This window comes from Mastigoproctus giganteus, chromosome 6 (genome assembly GCF_048544385.1).
Source record: "Mastigoproctus giganteus isolate SK-2022 chromosome 6, ASM4854438v1, whole genome shotgun sequence".
In the NCBI taxonomy this organism is placed as follows: Eukaryota; Metazoa; Arthropoda; class Arachnida; order Uropygi; family Thelyphonidae; genus Mastigoproctus; species Mastigoproctus giganteus.
This window is the reverse complement of record NC_143580.1, coordinates 194,037,495-194,056,970: the sequence shown is the minus strand read 5'-3', so window position 1 is coordinate 194,056,970 and position 19,476 is coordinate 194,037,495. Positions and strand designations below refer to the sequence as shown.

At 33.1% G+C, this 19,476-nt stretch overlaps 1 protein-coding gene across 1 annotated transcript in view; it reads left to right on the top strand.

Annotated features, from left to right (window-relative positions):
* LOC150084847 (inactive tyrosine-protein kinase 7-like) overlaps positions 1–6,755 on the top strand; it is a 173,464-nt gene extending 166,709 nt beyond the window's left edge. The window contains exon 13 of the mRNA XM_090375591.1: positions 6,127–6,755. Coding sequence (XP_090231717.1) covers positions 6,127–6,705 — 579 coding nt within the window. The 3' untranslated portion in view covers positions 6,706–6,755. The remainder of the gene's footprint in view (positions 1–6,126) is intronic.
* Positions 6,756–19,476: the final 12,721 nt, after the last annotated feature.

Genomic DNA, 19,476 nt, shown 5'->3' with positions numbered 1-19,476 from the left:
CGGAGACGCTGGGAAGACATTTGTAAACTCCCACTTGAGGAAGTGGAGAGCAATCTCTCTACCATGCTTTCAAGAATTTATGAACTAGCATCTAAGGCTATCTATGTTTCTTCTAGAACCAACTCAGTACAGAACCTGTGGTTCTCTACTGTGTTAAAAAGTACCTGCCTGAAAAAATTAAAAGCGCTCCGTAGATGGGGGGGGGGAAACAGAGCCAACCAAGACCTTCACAATTTCAAGAAAGTGCAAGCCAATTTTCTAAAAATGAAAATGGCTGCACACTATAACATAGTTTGCAAGCATAAAAGAAAATATGCATGTATACTGTGAACACGTAGAGAACTGCAATATGAGTCATTCCATCATGAAGATAACCACATTACAATGCAATTTGAGTATTAAAAAAAACCACAAGTTCAACCCTGCAGTAACTCCCATTTATAAGGAGTCAACAATAAAGGCAATTAAACATTCTAATTAAGCCAGAATTAGCAGGGAGAAATTTTCCTTCTTCATATTGAAGGTTGATAATACTTACATTATTGATATCCTTTGCTAAATATTTAACAAAGTGCTAAAAAAACTGCCTCTACACCCTTAATCTGGAAATCATATTATGTCAAACCAGAAATTGTCACAAAATCCAAATCCCTAAAATGTCTGAAGGATTACAGACTAATCTCTGTTGGATGCTTCTTTTCTACTGAAAGTTCTCCAAAAAAGTGATCCATACAAGAATAATTGAACATTGTTTTGGCCATTGCCCTTCATATGAACATAATGTTATCAGTGGAAGATTCACTATCAACTAACCTGCTCCACACTCTTCAAAATACAAAGGGCATTTAACTCTAAAAGTAAATTGGATGTAATAATCTTTGATGTAAAGGTGACATCTGATAACCTCTCAATAAACACTATCCTACACAAAATGCAGTTTCATATCAATGTTACTGGGAATCTTTTTCAGGTTTTGGCTGTAATCCTGACCAACAGGTTACTGCTTGTTAACCGCAATGGTGAACAGTTAGGTTTTTAAAGTTAATACAGGTGGAGTTTTATCCTCAACACTCTTTACAACAACATTATATCCATTTTTATCAGAAAATCCCGATTTGTTGGCTTATGCTGACGATCTCAAGTTATTCATTTGCTTGAATACAGCTGATTCTTTACAAAAGGTCAGCCTTGAGTCAAAAAAATCATTCCTAACCTAAATAATTATCTTATTCCAATGGACTCTATCTAAATAAAAAAAAATCAGTACAACTCACTTTTTTCAAATGTGTTGTCAAAAATGATATTCACATCTTTATCAATATGGAGCAAATTCATAAGGAACTGGGTAAAACTTGGGATAAGAGTCTCACTTTCAGTATCACTTTAATAATCTGAAAATAATTTTATGCTGTATACTGGGGTCTTCTGTCACATAAGAACTAATGTGTCACAAACCAGAAGTCACCCTTTATGCATCTGCAGTCTGAACATCTGCACCTACTCATACCAAAATTGTGTACATGTGTTGCAGCAATGGATGATAAGTCTAAATCGGCATTTAAATACCCCCTCCCACGATGTCAAAGTCAATTCTCTTTGCCATACTTGGCAAAGAGAATAGATTTCCATTATACTATTTCCATCATAACATGGAAATATCACTGTCTAGAAGTTTAAACATAAGCAACTGATTACCCAACAGATGAATAACACTTGCAGGCAAAATATTGTCTTATAATCTAACAAGAAGAATAAGGAATTGTTTTAGAAGCAGACTTTCAAGCTAATATTTAAATTTATTATTCCCGAACAACATAGTGGAATACTGTAATTCTCTTCAAATTAATCTCAAAAGTAATTCTAGTAAAAAAAAAAAAAAAAAAACCACAGGTCCTCAAGGTCATTACAGAAAATCATCTGTACATTTCTTCAACTCTAGGCTACACAATGAAGGCTTGTCCATTTAAATCTTGAGAATTCACTGGATGGTCTTGCTGTTTGCTTTCCCTAATCAGCATCTCCAAATTATTGAACACTATTTTCCTTTTAGAAATAAACTGTTAATTTTAGAATGTGATGTTTATTGTTTAACCACTTGTATAAGTTAATGTGTGCATATACAACAATACATTAACTACAGACAATATCTTAAAAGATATTTTCCTTACTCGATAAAATGAATTGTAATAACCTACGAACACTCTTCTAGCAAAATTATCATCCAGAGATGAAAAACAGGTATTAAACTGATAAATAAATATACAGGTCTTGCCTTACTCTCCTGAATGACCTTTCAACTGTGTAGATAAACTGATAATGTAAAAGCAATAAGATCAAATTTCCTGCCTATTGCTAATCAATAGGTAGGAAATATGAATGGATAGGAATGTTTTAAAAATAAAAAATCATGAGGTTCAAGTCCATCTTTGAATTCATCGTAATTTCGAATATCTAGATTCTTCCTTGACCATATTTCAACTTAAGTGAATTCTTCGACATTTAAGTTTCAGTTTCATAACTATCAATTTTCACAATTCTGCTTTATGATTTCTTTGCGTGTAATTTTTGCTGTTTGCATTGGGTGAATTGAAAAAAAAACTAAAATCATGTTTGCTCTCTTTGTTGAATTGGCTTTCCGACGGAGAGATTTTTTTAATCAGTTGAATTGCTAACGTGTAACTAGAATTTTTGGTAGTCACTCTGAGAATGGTTCAACAGGAGCAGATTTATGCACAGGTGCATGAGGTTCTAGCCAGCTTGGGGGAAGGGAGGTGCAGAAGTGGTTCAGATTGGGCTCCTGTGGAAAAATACTTTGTTCCCCTGCTAAACTAAATTTATCCCTGGTGTTCAGCCATTCTGATAACTCTTGAGATTTGTTAAAATTTTTCATTTTGCTTTGTAGCAATGGAACATGATTAAAAGCTCCTGGTCATAAATATACTTGCTTTCAGAATTCAAGTTGTTATGAGTTAATGAAACACAAAAGTGAAAACTCATTGTGCCTGGTTTATTTGATGGAGCATATATATAATAAAATGACAAATTACAAATTCAAGTTCATGTGGAAAAATATACAAGGAAAAAATTATATATAACATCAATCTAAACAAAAATAAGTGCAAATAATGTATTAATATTTATAAATCAATTCAGCCCTGGTGTAAGGTTCATGGGATAGAATTTTTCTCAGCATGGTCTGTGCTTGTTAACAGGAAAAACTGTTTTTACAGGAATGGGATACACTTAAATAGAAGGAATACAAGAATATTTGCTGATGCCATTGTGGCAGTGTTAGATGGGTCAGAAACCTGCTGGCTTGGAGGGATACACAGATTAATAGATTAACTAAAGCTGCAGGCAGAGGTGAAAGTGATTCTTGCATGCTGCTTCTTCTGGAACATGCAGTGGCCTGGGAAGCAAGGTGTCAGATGTTTCAAGCCCTGACATGGGTCATCACTGAACAAGTAAATACATGGGCTGTTAGGTCAATTAAGTATAAAAACAGGTGCATGTATATCATATACACTAATGCTAGAAGCATAGTAAATAAATTTTATGAATGTGGAGTACTGATTAAGTCACCAAATGCAGACATTTTAGGGATAATGGAGATGTGTCACTCAGACATGAGGGATGCAGAATTTGAATATGAGGAGTACAATGTGTACAGAAAGGAAAGGAGGGGGTAGGGATTATGCTCTTAGTTAAGAAGAATATTAGAATATTAATTGAAGAATGTTGGCACTGCATCCAGTTAACATGGGTAGTAAGTGCAATGTTGAATCAATTTAGTGTGATATAAGCACCGGGAAAACAGAAATTAGAGTAGGCGTATGTTATAGGCCTAATAACTGTGATGAGTATAGTGAACAATTATACAGAGAAATAGAGTGGGCCAGTAAATTAGAATGTCTTATAATGTGGAATTTTAATTTTCCAGATACTGACTGGAATTTGTGGGTTGGCCACTCACACACTAGAAAGACTTATGGATTCATTGAATGCCTGTTTTCTAAAGGAGAATGTTACAGAGGCAAGAAGAGGATGCAGTACCCTTGATCTGATTATAAGCAATGATTTTTCATGCATTAAGAATCTGCAGGTAAAAGACCCACTTGGTGGCAGTGATCACAGTGCACTTATATGAGATTTACTTAATGACATAACTATCAAGAATAAAGGGAAGGGCTTTTGCTTTCCTCAGGGTGACTACAGTGGTCTCAGACAGTTTTTAAATTTTATGCAGCGGAACCAACTGATGATACCAACAGCAAATTCTAAATGGGAAGCATTCAGGAAAGTAATTGTACAATGCTACTAAGCTTTTCATACCAACTAAGGATTATTATTCGAGGTTTAGATTTAAATGGATGCCAGATGAACTGGCGAGACTTGTGGCAGAGAAGAAAATTACATGGGATGCATATAAATCAACAGGTGATATAGAAGTCTAGGGTAGATATAAAACTAGTCTATAATGAAGTCACATAGGAAATCAGGCAAATGAGAAGTTTTTGGCAAAGAAACTTCTCATCTGATTGAATGAAGTTCTCTGAGTAGTGGCAGGGAAGCTTGCCAGGACAGCTCATTGGGTTTAGTCAATGATATACAGGAAATTTGCTAGAAGGGATAAAGAGGCAATTATTCCATTGTACAAGGCAATGGTTAGGCCGTACTTTGAGTACTGCATACAGGTCTGGAGGCCTCATTTTAGAAAGGATAGAGATATGCTGGAACGGGTGCACAGAAGAGCAACAAGATTGGTACGGGGGGGAAAGGGTGGTCCCATCAAGAATTTATTTACAATAGCAATAGAATGCAAATAAACTATAAAGAGTAAGTGAGTGATTTAAATTTTTTTTTGGAACTTGAGAGCAGCTGAGGCCAGGGCGAGCCACACCATAATGAAATGGGCACAAGCTAAACATCAGTAACAGCCGAATAGGAGAAAAGATGAAATAAGAGTGATGTTAGCAAAAAATTTTAAAATTTGGTGCAGCAAGAATCAGCTTACTGAGCAAATTTCTTTAGGGAAAATGTCAACTTGGTGAAAATTAATTAATTTCATAGAATAAAATACTGGACCCCTGCCAAAGAATAATTTCTTCCAAGAAAAGGTATGTAGAATGTGATGAAGACCATTTACCTGAGAAACATACTGTGAAATGTGAGAGTCAAGTAGATTATGGTGAAAACTAAGTGTGCGTAGGTGGAACCAACTATATAAAGTGCAGTTTCTGAAGCAAAGAAATGAATAAATTGAATTTAAACTCTTTTGACAAGATCTGAAAGATATCTCTAGGAAGAAGGTCCCATAATTGCTCAATTATTCAATGATAAGTAATTCCAGCTATTTGAAAAGAATCAAAATGACAGCCTCAGTATTAAAATCAGTAATAATATCTTTAATAAGACCAAGTAAATGTAAAAGCCTTGGAACAGTAATATAGTAATATAACTATATTACTATATAGTGATATTTATAGGAACACACAGATGGAAGTAATACTGTGTAATAATACTAAGTTCTTGAACTACATCAAGTGCTTAAGTTGATATCTGGGAAAAAATTATACCAGCATTTTCTTAATGCACGTTGAATGAAGCTATCAGTTTGCATTACGATTCTTGTATTTGATTTTTAAAATTAGGTAGAAAATTGCAATTTGTAATTATTTACAAATGACAAATTGTAATTGCCTTCCTAATTCAGCTATAAAGCTAGGATTTTATTAGGTAGCTTTATTTTGCTAAAATAAAACATTCACTTCTGTGTTACCAATTATGCAGATGAAAATAAGATTTATATAACAAGATTTGTATAACAACAATCTCAACTCCATTGTCCAGCCTGTCATCTGAATAAATAGTCACTCTTGTCTAAGATTCTACATATCTTTGTTCTCAATGACTTGTCCAATCTGTGCTAGACTTTTGAAAAAATTTAATTGTTCCATTAAATATGAGACACAAGTAATGACACTCCAACAATGGAAAATGATTAACAATTTTGTTATAATGCAAATTAAGTTTAATAATCTATATTCTGATGAATACTCCCAATTGTAAAATATTCATAAATCTCATAAGCAATATTTAATCTTGTAATCTTTCCATTACTTTTAGGGTGATTTGAAGCAGTTTCTCCTAGCCACTAGAAAAGATAATCCTAGAAAAGGACCCAGACCACCTCCATTATTATTATCTCAGATACTAGGAATATGCCACCAGGTTGCTTTGGGAATGGAATTTCTATCTAATCATCGATTTATACACAAAGATGTGGCAACAAGAAACTGTCTCATTTCCTCCCGTCTAAATATCAAAATCAGTAATCCAAGTTTATCAAGAGATACATATGCACAAGAATATTGCTGTTATCACAACAAGGTAATTCCACTACGGTGGTCCCCTGCAGAAGCTGTGTTTGAAGATGAGTGGTCTACCAAGAGTGATGTCTGGGCATTTGCTGTATTAGTGTGGGAGCTTTTTACTCAAGCCAGTTTACCATTAGAAGAAATGCTGGATGACACAGTGTTGAAGCTCTTGAAACACCAAGAATTAAAATGGTCACCACCCGATGGTGCTCCTGAACTTCTCAGGGAGGTCCTCGTCCACTGTTGGAGTCCGAGTCCCAAAGAACGTCCATCATTCAGTGAGGTGGCACTACAGATTGGTGAAATCATTGTAGATAGTCATGTATAAATATTGTCTCCAGTTAGTTTAGGTTTTACCAGTGGCCCAAAGATGAATTTACTCCTACGGTTAGGACAAAAAAATATTGTGATGAATAAAATGGATGTGTAAATTGAATTGTTGCCAAACAGGACTTCTCTAAAACAAATCAATATTTCAACAACTCTGAAGATATGAAAATACTGTAATTCAGAAAATTCTAACTGATGGAATTACTCCATTTTTATACAATACAGGCTTTGTATATATCATCACATTTGGGACAGGTGGTATCTGTAAGCTGTCTTTGGCTTGGATTCTATGCATAGAAAATCCTGTGTGGAGAACAACATTGGGGCACATCATAACCAAAATCATTTTCTCAATTCAGAAAGATTTTAGTGTAAGTTTTTACCTTATTACAGTGTCACAGTGTATGTGAATTTTATAATAATTTTGATTTGTAACCAAACCTTTTGTACTTTGTTTACTTTGTTATTAACTTCTAAAGTTATTTTACTTGTATATTAACTTTCATAACCAGGTTTTTTGAAGAAATTGGGAGAGTACGCTTTTCAATCTAGTCATTGGGTATTACAAAATTTTAATAGTATAGGTTTCCATGTTTAAGAGATGCATTTTAGTTTGTAAAAGAAGTGAATTGATTCCTCCTTGCTGATCATATACTGTTGTTTAAACTTAATGAAAGTGTAAGTGTTTAAATATTTGTGATATCAGCAAGGAAATTATAAAATATACTTTTATAATTATAGATTGTAGATTTATTGATGTTTATGTGAGAAGGTAAAGTAATGGACATACTTATAAAACATATCATTTGCAAGAATTTAGTTGACTCTGCTTAGTGTATTTGCCGTCACTTTCAGATTCATATTTATGGCATGTTGCTTATTTAGTTTTGCTTTCAGTTCTGCAAATAAACACATCAGTATGTTACTCAGTCTACCCTAGAAAGTGCTGCAATGCTAAATGTCAGGCACCTCTTTTTTTTTTTTTTTTTTGGTATTTTTTTTAAGTTAGTGTTTCATCCTTAAAAATTTATTTTAAGCATCTTTAATTTCTATAAAAAAAGAAAAGATTTCTTAAAAACTTATTTTAAGTAAAGTTACATTTAGTAGCTTCCCTTTTCAGTCTTGTATTTATATTTGTTATCGAGTTAATGAACTATATTGAGTTACTGTTGAGGCTTCCTTACATTTAATTAAAATTGTTATTATTTTATTGTTATATTCAAAGGAGTACTTCTTTAGATCTCCTTCACCCAGAAAGTGTCTTTCAAAAAAAAAAAAAAAAAAAGTTATGCTGGCAATTTTAATAGTATAATTAAAATTATCAGCCTAGCATCTTTGTGGAAAGACACTTTTGCCAAAGTTCTATTATGATCAGAAGCTTCGAGACAAATACAGGGGAACAAATCCCCATACCCTTAAGCTTTGAAATAAACCTAGTATACACTCCTTTTAATAAGTAACGTGGACAACCTTTCTTTTTAACAAAAACAAACCTTTACTATTTTCAGTATATTATAGAATAAATAATAATTAAACTACAGAGATTTAAAAATATTAAAACAAAAAAAAAATTAATCCAAAAAGAAAATAATTGTTAATGTAACTGTATAACAAGGTTGAATTAAAGGACAGGTGTTACACACACACACACACACACACACACACACACACACACTTCTATGAATTTTGTCTGCTGCCTAATCTAGTTTTAACTCTTCCTACTTTTTTTTTTTTCTTTTCTTTTCTTTATTATCCTTTTTCATACACATATACCTTCACCTGGAGATATTCCATATTAAACGTTGTATCCCACCCTAAAATCTCATCGCCTTTATCTAAACCTTGGTTTTCAAATACTGGGTTAAGGCTGTTCAAGATAGAATGAACCAAATTCTGTTTTGAAAAGGCTAAGAGTAGAAAACTTGCTTCTGATCCAAGTGATTCAAGCCTTCTGGTCTCTTACCAAAGCTACTGGCTGCAACTTGTGTACTTCGACCTATGTTATAGCCTGATGGTGCTAATGCTGACTTATTAATCCTACTTTTCTTCTGTCATATTGATGACCTTGGCACATCACTTCATACCACACTAAACACGCTCCACTCAGTGCATCCTATGATCTTTGAAAGATGTTAGAAGAATTTTGAGCAACCCTAGGAAGCTCCAGCTCCTGACAGCATTTCTCCACTTGTTTTTAAAACCTACACTCCTGAGCTTGCACCTGTTTTGTGCCACCTTTTACACGTTCTTATTCCACTGGCGTTTTTTCTTCTGTATGGAAATTCACCAGCCAATGTCTAAAAAGGGTGAAAAATCCCTCCTTTCCAATTATTATTCCAGTGTGCTTACCTCTACTCTTTCCAAAGCAATGGTGAAACCCAACCACCACCAACTCTTACATTATCTCAAAACCTTTCATCTGACCAGTAATTGCCAGTATGGATTGAATTAGTGTTGACTCACTGGTGGTATATCAGCTAATGTTACTTTTTATATTAAAAACTTTTTTTTTTAAATAAAACACCTCCACGCCACTTTAAACACGTTCTCCACCACCTCCATTATTTGTAAGTTTTGAATATTATCTGGAATGTCAATGAGTAAAATATCAATCAAAAAAACCCACATGCTTCAACAGTTTGGACACCAGCCAGACTCTTTGGTAATACCAAGCCAGAGTGTAACAATTGGATCTGCTGACGTAATGGTGTGCACTTCAATAATTGGATGCAAGAGATGGTGCTAATTTTAAATTTGAGTTTTTCTCAACACGTGCATATAATTATTGTGATTAGGCCCAACTTAATCTTGCATTTTCCCTGTTTGCATGATAACTAACAAAGATTTCTGGAATTTCCAATGAAAAAATCAAGGAAACACTTTGCTGAAAGGTACTGGATGGACCGAGTCGATTAAGGACAAGAAATATCTGAAATCATGCAAGCCTGCGAAGTCAAGGTTAAAAGATTAAATAATGTTCTGCTGCATTTCTTTAATATACAGAGGTAGTCATTTTTACTGATTTTACTTAAGGGTTAACTTTAAGATCAATAATAAAAAAAAAGGACAATATATGTACTGCAGAAGGGTATATACATTTGTAAAGCAATTTTGAATGACCTTGAAATAATAAAAATATAAGGCTTTATTGTAACCAGAAAGAGTTTACCATAAGGCTTCTTTCACTGTAGTTTTATATCTTAATAATTTATTCAACTTCAACAGTGCTTTTTTTTTTTTTTGGAGAGGGATGGAACTGGTAAGCAAATTCATTGCCACTCTGTTTTTGTGGAAAGGTACTGATGAACACTACCTGCCTACCAAAACACAATTTAAAAAAAAAAAGAAAAGTACTGAATGTGAGAACGATGATTCAGGAAGTAAAACAGAAGGATGTAATACTGAATTCTTTGCCACATTCTGTTTTTTTTTTTTTTTTTTTTCCCTCCACATAGCAACTACTGTACTTTCCTTTTCTTTATTTCTTAACTTGATAATGTTCTAAGTAATGAGTTTTGGACATGACTGATGATATCATAGTTTAGATGTTTTGTGGTACTTCCTGTACCACTTCTTCAGTGATTGTTAATATTATTCAGGGACGTTTTTAATAGTTAAGATGCAATTATGTACTGTTCGGACAATTTCTCAATTGGACAGCTTTTTTTTTTATACAATGCTAACAGTTAAACAAAATAGTGATCAATTAATAAATAAGCAAATAACAATGGATATTCACACACTAAGACATGAACAACATATTGCTCTGTTTAATTTGTTGAACAATGTCTTAGTATATGAAGCTAACAGTGTAATAATGATAGCATTTCATGCATGCCTGTATCTGCTGTTATTCATTTATTTGTAATTGATTACTAAATTATTTAACTATTAGCATTAGCTATTAAATTTACCTATTGATTAACTATTAATTGTCCAATTCAGAAATTGCTTGAACAATAAAGAAATTTCTGTACTTAATAGCATAGTATCTTAAATATTAAAAAGTAAGATTAAAGTAAAAACTCGGTGGAATAAAGTTACCACATTTGCCTGTTCTATTATCTTTATAGTTACTAAGGAAGTTGTACAGGAGATACCATAACACAGAATAACCTCTAGTCCTTAAAGAAATTAGAGACAGTTTACTCCATGCAGGTTATGCTTATTTTTCTTACTATGCTCCATTTTTTAATTTACCTGCATACCATACCACTAAAAGGACATCTTAAAAACACATACCATTTTCCTTTGTAAACCAATATATTTAATGCATGGTGGATGTTTAAAATAATATGTTGTACTGAATTTTCCTCAGAAATAGTTTCTTGCAAATGAGATTTACAAAGCATTCATAATTAAAGTCACTTGGTATTGTGGAAATATTTTTATTATGGTGAAATTTTCATTGTTATGGTATATTACTGTACACTGACTTTGAAAATCTAAAACTAGAAAATATGCAAAAAATCGGAACAACAATTGCATTAGATTACCTCACCTCCAACAGTGCAGTTAGTTTTGACCCGTCTCCTATTTGGAAAGGTCCAAGTTTTAAGTCTGTAGTGAAAAGAGATTTTTGGCCCAATTTGAAAAAAGTTTTTCAAATGGGGCGGGCCAAACTATTTTTAGGGTGGAGTATGCATGAATTACTCTGGATAATTCTATTTTTCATCCTGAAAAACAGAAAAGCTGACCTTTAGAACACATTCAATATACAATCATAATATTAATATGTATGTAACGCCATAGGCAGTTTCCCCTCTACCTATCTTATTAATTTCTGGTCTCTTGCAAAAACAAAAAATGTTTAATTTAAAAGAATACATTTGATCAGTGTTCATCCCCAAAACAGCTGCCTGTGACATTCGCGCCTTAGACTTAGCTCTGGCTATGACAGGTACCGAAGTTGCAAATTATTAAAAATTTCACTACTGTGGCAAAATATAAGATAAGACTTGTCTTTCTTAATTACATTATGTAATCTTTCCCCAACATTAAGCAGAGTCAACTTTATATATGAAATACATTCTTAATATATGGCTTTTCCATTTAGCAATTATATTTAAGGGCTGAAAACATAAGTGATTTAAAATTGCTTTTGATGTGTTAAGGGAGTGTATAAATAGTGCTGTTTTTTCTAAAATAAACAAAACCAAAATTAAAATTTTAAATATTTGAAAATTAACAAAATATAAGGTAAAGATAATATGTTCAAAAGAAAAAGTTGAATAATCACAACAGGTTATCACTGGTTTTATATGAAGAAGGCTGTAAAGTTGTCCTCTTTACAACCTTCCAAATAGTGTTAACTATTTTCCTTATCAAAAAGAAAATATTTATGGCATCTTTGAGGAACAATTGTATAGTATACATATGTGCTGTTTCTTTATTAAGCTTTAGTTTGGTTAAATTTGTTTAATACAGTGCATGAAAATATTGTCCTTAATTTTTATAATGACAATTTTAAATGTTGAAATTTAAATTGAGAAATAGTTTTTTTTTTTTTTTTTTTTTTTTGGTGGTAATTACCTTTTTCATCAAAAAAGCAAGAGATGCAGTAATTTGTTTTGTGATGAGAAAATGTCTCTAGATTAACTGAAATCACCGAATGTAGCACTCTGTGTTGGAACTACACCAGTTGTATTTATTTGTAAATAGAAATAGATGTAGAAAATAGATAAGTTTGTTATATGTTTGTAGAATTCATTTCTTCATCAGTGTTTTAATGTCACAAAAAAAAAAAAAACCTCTAGGATTTCACTTGCATTAATTTATTGTTGAGTGATTATTCATCTAGTTATTTATTGTTTATAAAAAACAATACACTTTTTTGAAATTATGTATTTTTAAAACTTATTTTGTAATGAACACTGGATGATGCAGTTCATTGTGCAATAGGTGTCATTCATTACAATCCACATTTTACATTAGACCCAATAATAGAAAGATATTTAATGTTTTATAATTTTCTTGCATTTCACTAGATGCAGGTGTTGGTAAAAAATATTTGGAATAAAGGGCCAAAACTAATATAAGTAGATGGCTGCAACACATCCAGTAGTTCCAAAACAGTTGACAGCAGGCCAGTGATGGTTTGTGACTTAATATCCCCCTTAATAAAATAAGTGGGAGCATACTATACTGCAAGATTTCAACCAGCATGGGAAGTAGGTTCACAAAAACTTTTCTTGAAAATTTGTAAGTCAAAAATTTGGAAAACCACTAGAGTAGAGCATCCCTACTACTCTACTAACTGTGATGTCAAAGATTTCAGAATTTTGGCTTCTTGAATTGTTTAAAAAATAATAATAATAAAATTTAAAAAATAAATAAAAATAATTATATATATATATATCCTACTATTAATATCCGGACACCTGCTTTTAGACAAAAAAAAAAAAAAAAAAGAGCTTTTATTGTATTATTTAATATTTTGTGCTGAAACTTTTTTGTTGTATTGATGGCCTTCAATCTTCGTGGCATACTCTCAACCAGCTTTTTATAAATGGTGATATGTTCCTCCACTTGGCCTTGTTCTTTGGGCAATTTCAACATGCACGTACTCGGCAATCCAATACCCCAAAGATGCTCGATAGGATTCAGATGAGCATTCTGGGCTGGCCAATCCAACTTTTCCCATGTCCATACCCATGTCCTCAAACCATTCTGTTACGACCCAAGCAGTATGGCACGGTGCATTGTCTTGCTGATACAAGTATGGGCCTTCCCCGAAGTATCGCCATAATGTTGGAAGCGCATAATTGTCCAGGATGTCCTGGTATTGCACAGCATTCATGGTTTTGTCGATAATGACTATGGGCCCAAGCCAAACCATGAAAGGAGCTCCCATACCATGACACTGCCTCCACCAGACTTCATTGTTGGGAGGATACAATCAGGAAGAAACTGTTCCCTTGGCATTCACCACACTCAGGAATGACCATCAGACTGGTAGAGCGCAAACCTCAACTTGTCTGTCCATAGGACTGTTTTTCACTGCTCTACAGTCCAGGATTCTCGCTCCTTACACCATGTTAAGCATTTAGCATTTGTTGAGGTGATCAATTCTGTTGAACGTGTCATCTTGCATGCCCACTTTTGCAATTGTCTGTTTGAAGCCCAGTGTGCATATTTATAGCAGGTTCTGTGACGTACTGTATGCATAGGACCTGTTTCCCCATCCATGGAGGGATGCCTTGATATTAATGGTAGAGCAGTGGTTTTTTTTTTTTTTTTGTTAGTTGTTGACATATCAGCTTCTGTGGCCATAATGCACCTCCCAAGGTTTTTGCACTACTCTGATCCAAGCCCGAGACGGGATTTGAACCCGTGACCTTTGAGTTGCCAGGCAGGCACTTTACCCACCCGGCTAGCCCGGTTGGCAAAGGGCAGTGTGTATATATATATATATATACACATGTAGTACATACTTAATTAAACAGCTAACTTCACTTTACAGCAAATGTCCTCCATGAGAGTACAGTGTTCACCACTTGTCACTCATTTGAAGAGGCCTCTGTTTGAATCCCAATGAAAAAATTATTAAAGGCCTCTCCACTTAAGGTTAGACAATCTCAGGCAAGAGAGTAGCATAGTTACCTCAAACTATCCTGGGTGTTTTAGCCCACACAACATGCAAATTGAACCATAACCAGAAAAGACCACAGTTTGAATCCGTCAATGATGCAAGAAATCTTTATGGGTCTTTTTTCACAACATGGCTAAGTCAGGCAAGGGTAGCATGGTTTTTTCTCCCGGAAACTCGTGTTTTTCATCCAACTAACAGCAAATCGACCACAGAACACACAATTGCAAACATTATATAAAGTGCAGTATGGCCGAAGTTGCCAATGCACCTAAAACCCTACAACAACCAACATGCTTACACAGACATAGGAAATAAATTTTCTGTTCATACTCAAGGATAATCACATAAGGTCAGAGGAGTTTATACGATAGAAAAAAATACAAAAGATCATATTTTGTAGTCATGCAAATTTGAACCACAGTCAACTAAACACATGTACTAAAAATAATGTACCCTTTTACTTGACCACGCAGCTAATGCAGCCACTACAAGCAACTGAATATGGCCTAAGATGATAATGCTAACAACAATAATTGAGTATGCTGATCAATTGCTTGTTTGTTATTTGGTTTTTAGGAGCATTAGCAACTAAGGCCATATTGCTCCAGGGATATGGAGCAATAATAAATTTAGTTCTTGGGTTGGCCATTCGCCATACAGTGCACCACAGCTGATTGTACAAGTTGGAGATAGTCTCAGAATCATAAGTTTTTACTGCACTTCCACTAATTCCAGGCAAATGATTAGCATTAGTAGAGGCATATGATGCAAGAAAGCAAGCTTATACAGCATCAGCAAAAAAAATTGTTAGAAAGTCACAGTATTGTCTACTGCTATTCATGAATGAGAGTAACAACTCACTGATAAATAGCAATGGGTTGTAAAGCCCTGTGATTCACATATAAAGCATTCAGCTGATATAATAATGTATTCACTGAACACTAAACTGCATTTAGAGTGTATGGTAACTTTCATCCCTTTGTATTTGACTAAGCAGCTCAAAAAAACATTAAGTGGTCCAGAGGATTGTCTTAGTTCACAATGCAAACACGGGTCATTATCTATTATGGAAAAAGTGGTTGTTGTTGGATTTTAGGCACATCAGTAATGTACACCATATGTATTATCTGTAGAAGTGTGTTCACAGGCTGGTTTGCATATTGTGTGGCCTGAAAAACCCAGAATAACTCACAAGGAAATCCTACTCCCTCTGCCTGAGATCAGCTAACTGCGGCCTCAATTGAAGAAGCTCTCCAAACAATTGACAAGTCGCAAAACTACTATACTGTTACAAAGGGTACTATGGAAAAGGTTGCACCATTAAAGAAACTTAACATTGAAGTGAACTTAACATTGAAGTGATTATATAGAACTTTTGGCATTGATTTGTCAACCGTGTGTGGTATATTTTGGAAGGAGAAATAATTTATTTTATTAATACACCTGTGCATTACAATGTACAATGAATTGCAGTACAGAAATGCAGAATTTTTCACTTTTTTTGTTTTATTGTTATATCAAGCCTCCCAAATCCAGCAAATCCAAGATTGCTGGATTTGGGAGGCTTGATTGTATATATTAACTATGAAATGATATATTTTACATATTGCTTATTATGAATCTTCATATGCCAGGTAGGGTAATGACATTACATAACAGATTAATATGACTTCATATCCTTTTGCTATGAAAAACAAAATTTGTTATACAAATACGGTGGACCCCCACTTTATAATTGGTTCACTGTACAATCAAATCACTTTACAATGGACACTCCCTATTAATATACCATTCACTATAAGATATCTAGTAAGCGCCAGTCATTGTGATCACGTTTGCGAATTGAATTTTAATTCTATTAAACGGCGATTCTAATAAGCAAAAATAGGAGGAATATTATCCACAGGCTATAAAAGTAAAGATATAAAGCACAAATTTACACTTTATTACCTTACATATTAATAAAATTAAATGATACGTGAAAATTGGAAGAATATTTTCCACAGGTTAGCAAAATAAAAATAAATTTTTGCTTATATGCATAGCTTAATTAATACTGTAATATATACATACTAAATAAGTGAATTTCTGTTCACTGACTTTTTTTTTTTTTTTGTTGTAAAATTTAAAACAGTAAAAAACATGAGCAATCAATAACAAAGAACTCGGCACACACAAATTGTAACAAACATTATATGCGCAAGTGAGGTAACAAGTTTACAAAGCTTAAAAAATAGGAATGAAGAGAAGATTCTGAAAATTTGTTTTTTTTTTATATGAGTGAAGATTTCACTGAAGGGGGAAACACATTTCACCATTATAAATGTAAAAACACACAGAATTCCAGTTATCGGTATTATTGCAAATGCAATAAGATCAAGTTTACTACCTGCTAATAATAGATTGCACCAACAGAAAAAACCAATAAACCACAAACTGCAAATTGTTTTATGGTAGTGACCTTTAGAAAAGGGTTTTAGAAAAATCACAAAGGCATTCAAAATTGTTTCTTATAGCCGAACATATGATAACGATGAAAGTATAGTGCATTTTAATGATTTGAATTGGTTTCTTGAAATTTGATTCTATGAAGCGGCTGATTCTACTAACCAGTGATCACATTAACCAGCACCTACTTATTTCATTTTATGAAGGGTTACGATTGTCTCTGACCAAACCACATGGTCCTTCCTCTCAGCCAATAGCAGCATTTGTTAATATGTTGGTTGTGTGTTTTATTTTTGTATCCTTTGGTTGAAGTGATTTTTTTGTGTTGTTCTTATTTGACATAAATTTGCATAAAACTAATAAATTTCCATTATAAAAATGCCCTTTTAGAGAGATAAATAGCTTAGTTATATAGCAAAGATTTCAACTTCCGAGATCTTTTCACGATACAGTGGTGTCTCTGGAACAGATTAATATTGTAAAACGGGGGGAGGGGAGGTCCAAATTACAAATTATATTACAAATCTCATATTTTGTTAAACTCAATTACAAAATCTCAATATTTTGTAATTGAGTTTAACAAAATATGAGAAATCTATAATAATAATAAAGAATGTTCTTATCGTATTTCTCAAGTTCACTCATCCCCTGAATTGAAACAGACTTCTGTGTGGCATCTGGCAGATGCCATGTGAATGGCTATGTTTTTGTCAGCTATTTCCATTTAGTCTGCAAAACCAAAGCTCTACAAGCTCTTACTGGAATCTCACAGATACCACATGAGAATAGGAGTTGTCTATTCTCATGTAGTATCTGTGAGATTCCAGTAATTCTACATGGCCAGACACTTTTGCTCACACCTGCTAAACATAAAAAAAAAAAAAATTCATAATACTGTATATCAAAAATGTATAATCAGTTACAGAATACTGGTGGGCAAAAGTATATTGGAGGATTTTATTTCACTAAAAATTTTAAAAAATAACAGTAAAGTTTTAAAAAGTAGGATCTGTCAGACACCACATTAGCAGCAGAGGAATAATGCAAGTTATTTAACAGCAGATCTTAAGTAACAAAGGTAATGCAACAATAAACATTAAAAAAAAAAAATCTTATGGAACATTAAATCTGCACGATAAAACTGTTGTAATTTTTAAAAATAATAGTTAAAAATAACTGCACAATAAATTAGTTGAGAAAATATACATATGCCATACACATATCAAGAATAAATATACAGAAATTCCATTTTGCATCTTCAAGGATTCAATAGAAAAGGGATGGCAAGCAAGTACAAAGTAAACATTTTTAATTTTTAAAAATGCAATTAAAAATTTCCATTTATTATTTTTAACATTGTATTTTGCATTTTGGTGTGAAAATTAAGGGCGAATACTTATTGTATTCATCTCACTCTCGATATTCAACCATTTCAAGTTTGCTTCACTTATCTTAGAGTGGATAATTGTAAACTTATTTATCTCCTCATTTATAAATAGGTCTAAAATTTACAATATGATTTAAAATTTGTTTTTTTCTTAAAATTCTCATTTGTAAAGATTCTAATTTTTGAAAATTCCTTTATTTCTTACCCAGTTCCACACATTAAAATTGGCCTAAAAAGTTTACATACAGTTAATTTACTCTTTTAACTAATTTCTCTTTGGCCCAAAACAAAAAAATTAATTTGCTTCCTAAACCTCTTGCTTTTCTTATGCTACCATTTATTTCCATTTCTAATCTTCTACTTTCATCAAAGATTGTTCTGATATACAAAATTACTAATAATGAAAATTAAGTCTCACTCCAAATTTTTCTTATCTCTGTTTTCATAGCTTGCTTATGTGTAACTAATTTTTATGCCAAATCACTTACAACTTTTATCTAATTTATTCTGGAATTTTTAAAGTTCCTGCAATCCACTATTTCACAGCACATCGTCAGTATACGATAATGATCCAACATCTCCCATGCCAAGCACTATCACTATTTTTTTACATGTCAAGCATAGCCTCTTCCTGTACATAGCTTAGTGCTGTTATGTTTTAGTGCATAAATCTGATATTGAGAAGATAATTTGCTACAAGTTGTCTAGGTATTACACTACTCTAAATAAAAGGCACTGCTCCAATGAAAAGGTAGGCTGCTTTTTATTTAAAGTGTATGGCCACTACCCAGACCCAGGTTTTGACTCTGAGTGGGGTCTCATTGGTGGGCAAGCAGACTTTTCATTCTTTTTTTTTTTTTTTTTTTTTTTTTCAATTTGAAGTGAGAGGCTATGTCCAACATGTACAATGACTTTATATAGTTTTCAAAGTTTGCAATTTTTGCCCCAGACTTAACTACGGCTTATTCTTTTATTAAATGGTACATGAAAATTACAGAAAGCTGCTCTTGTTTGGCACTGCCTCACTCTAACTTTAACCTCAAACCATTTCCTGCTGAAGATTTCTCATGGAAAGGCTATATCTGCATTTATTTGTATACTATTTCCATTATTTGTCAACACCATTTATTTCTGTCATCTAATTATATTGAAACTTAGTCAAGACCACGTCTTTTGTTTTAAAGTAGTGGCACAGAAGGTGGTTCTATTTTCAGTACTAAGACAATTATAATATTCACTGCAGCTTAAAATCAGTTGGGCAGAAGGGGGAAATAGACATTAGTCCAAGTTTTTTTGAGTATAAAGTGCAATGCGATGTTTTAGAGATCTTCAAGTACCGTGTT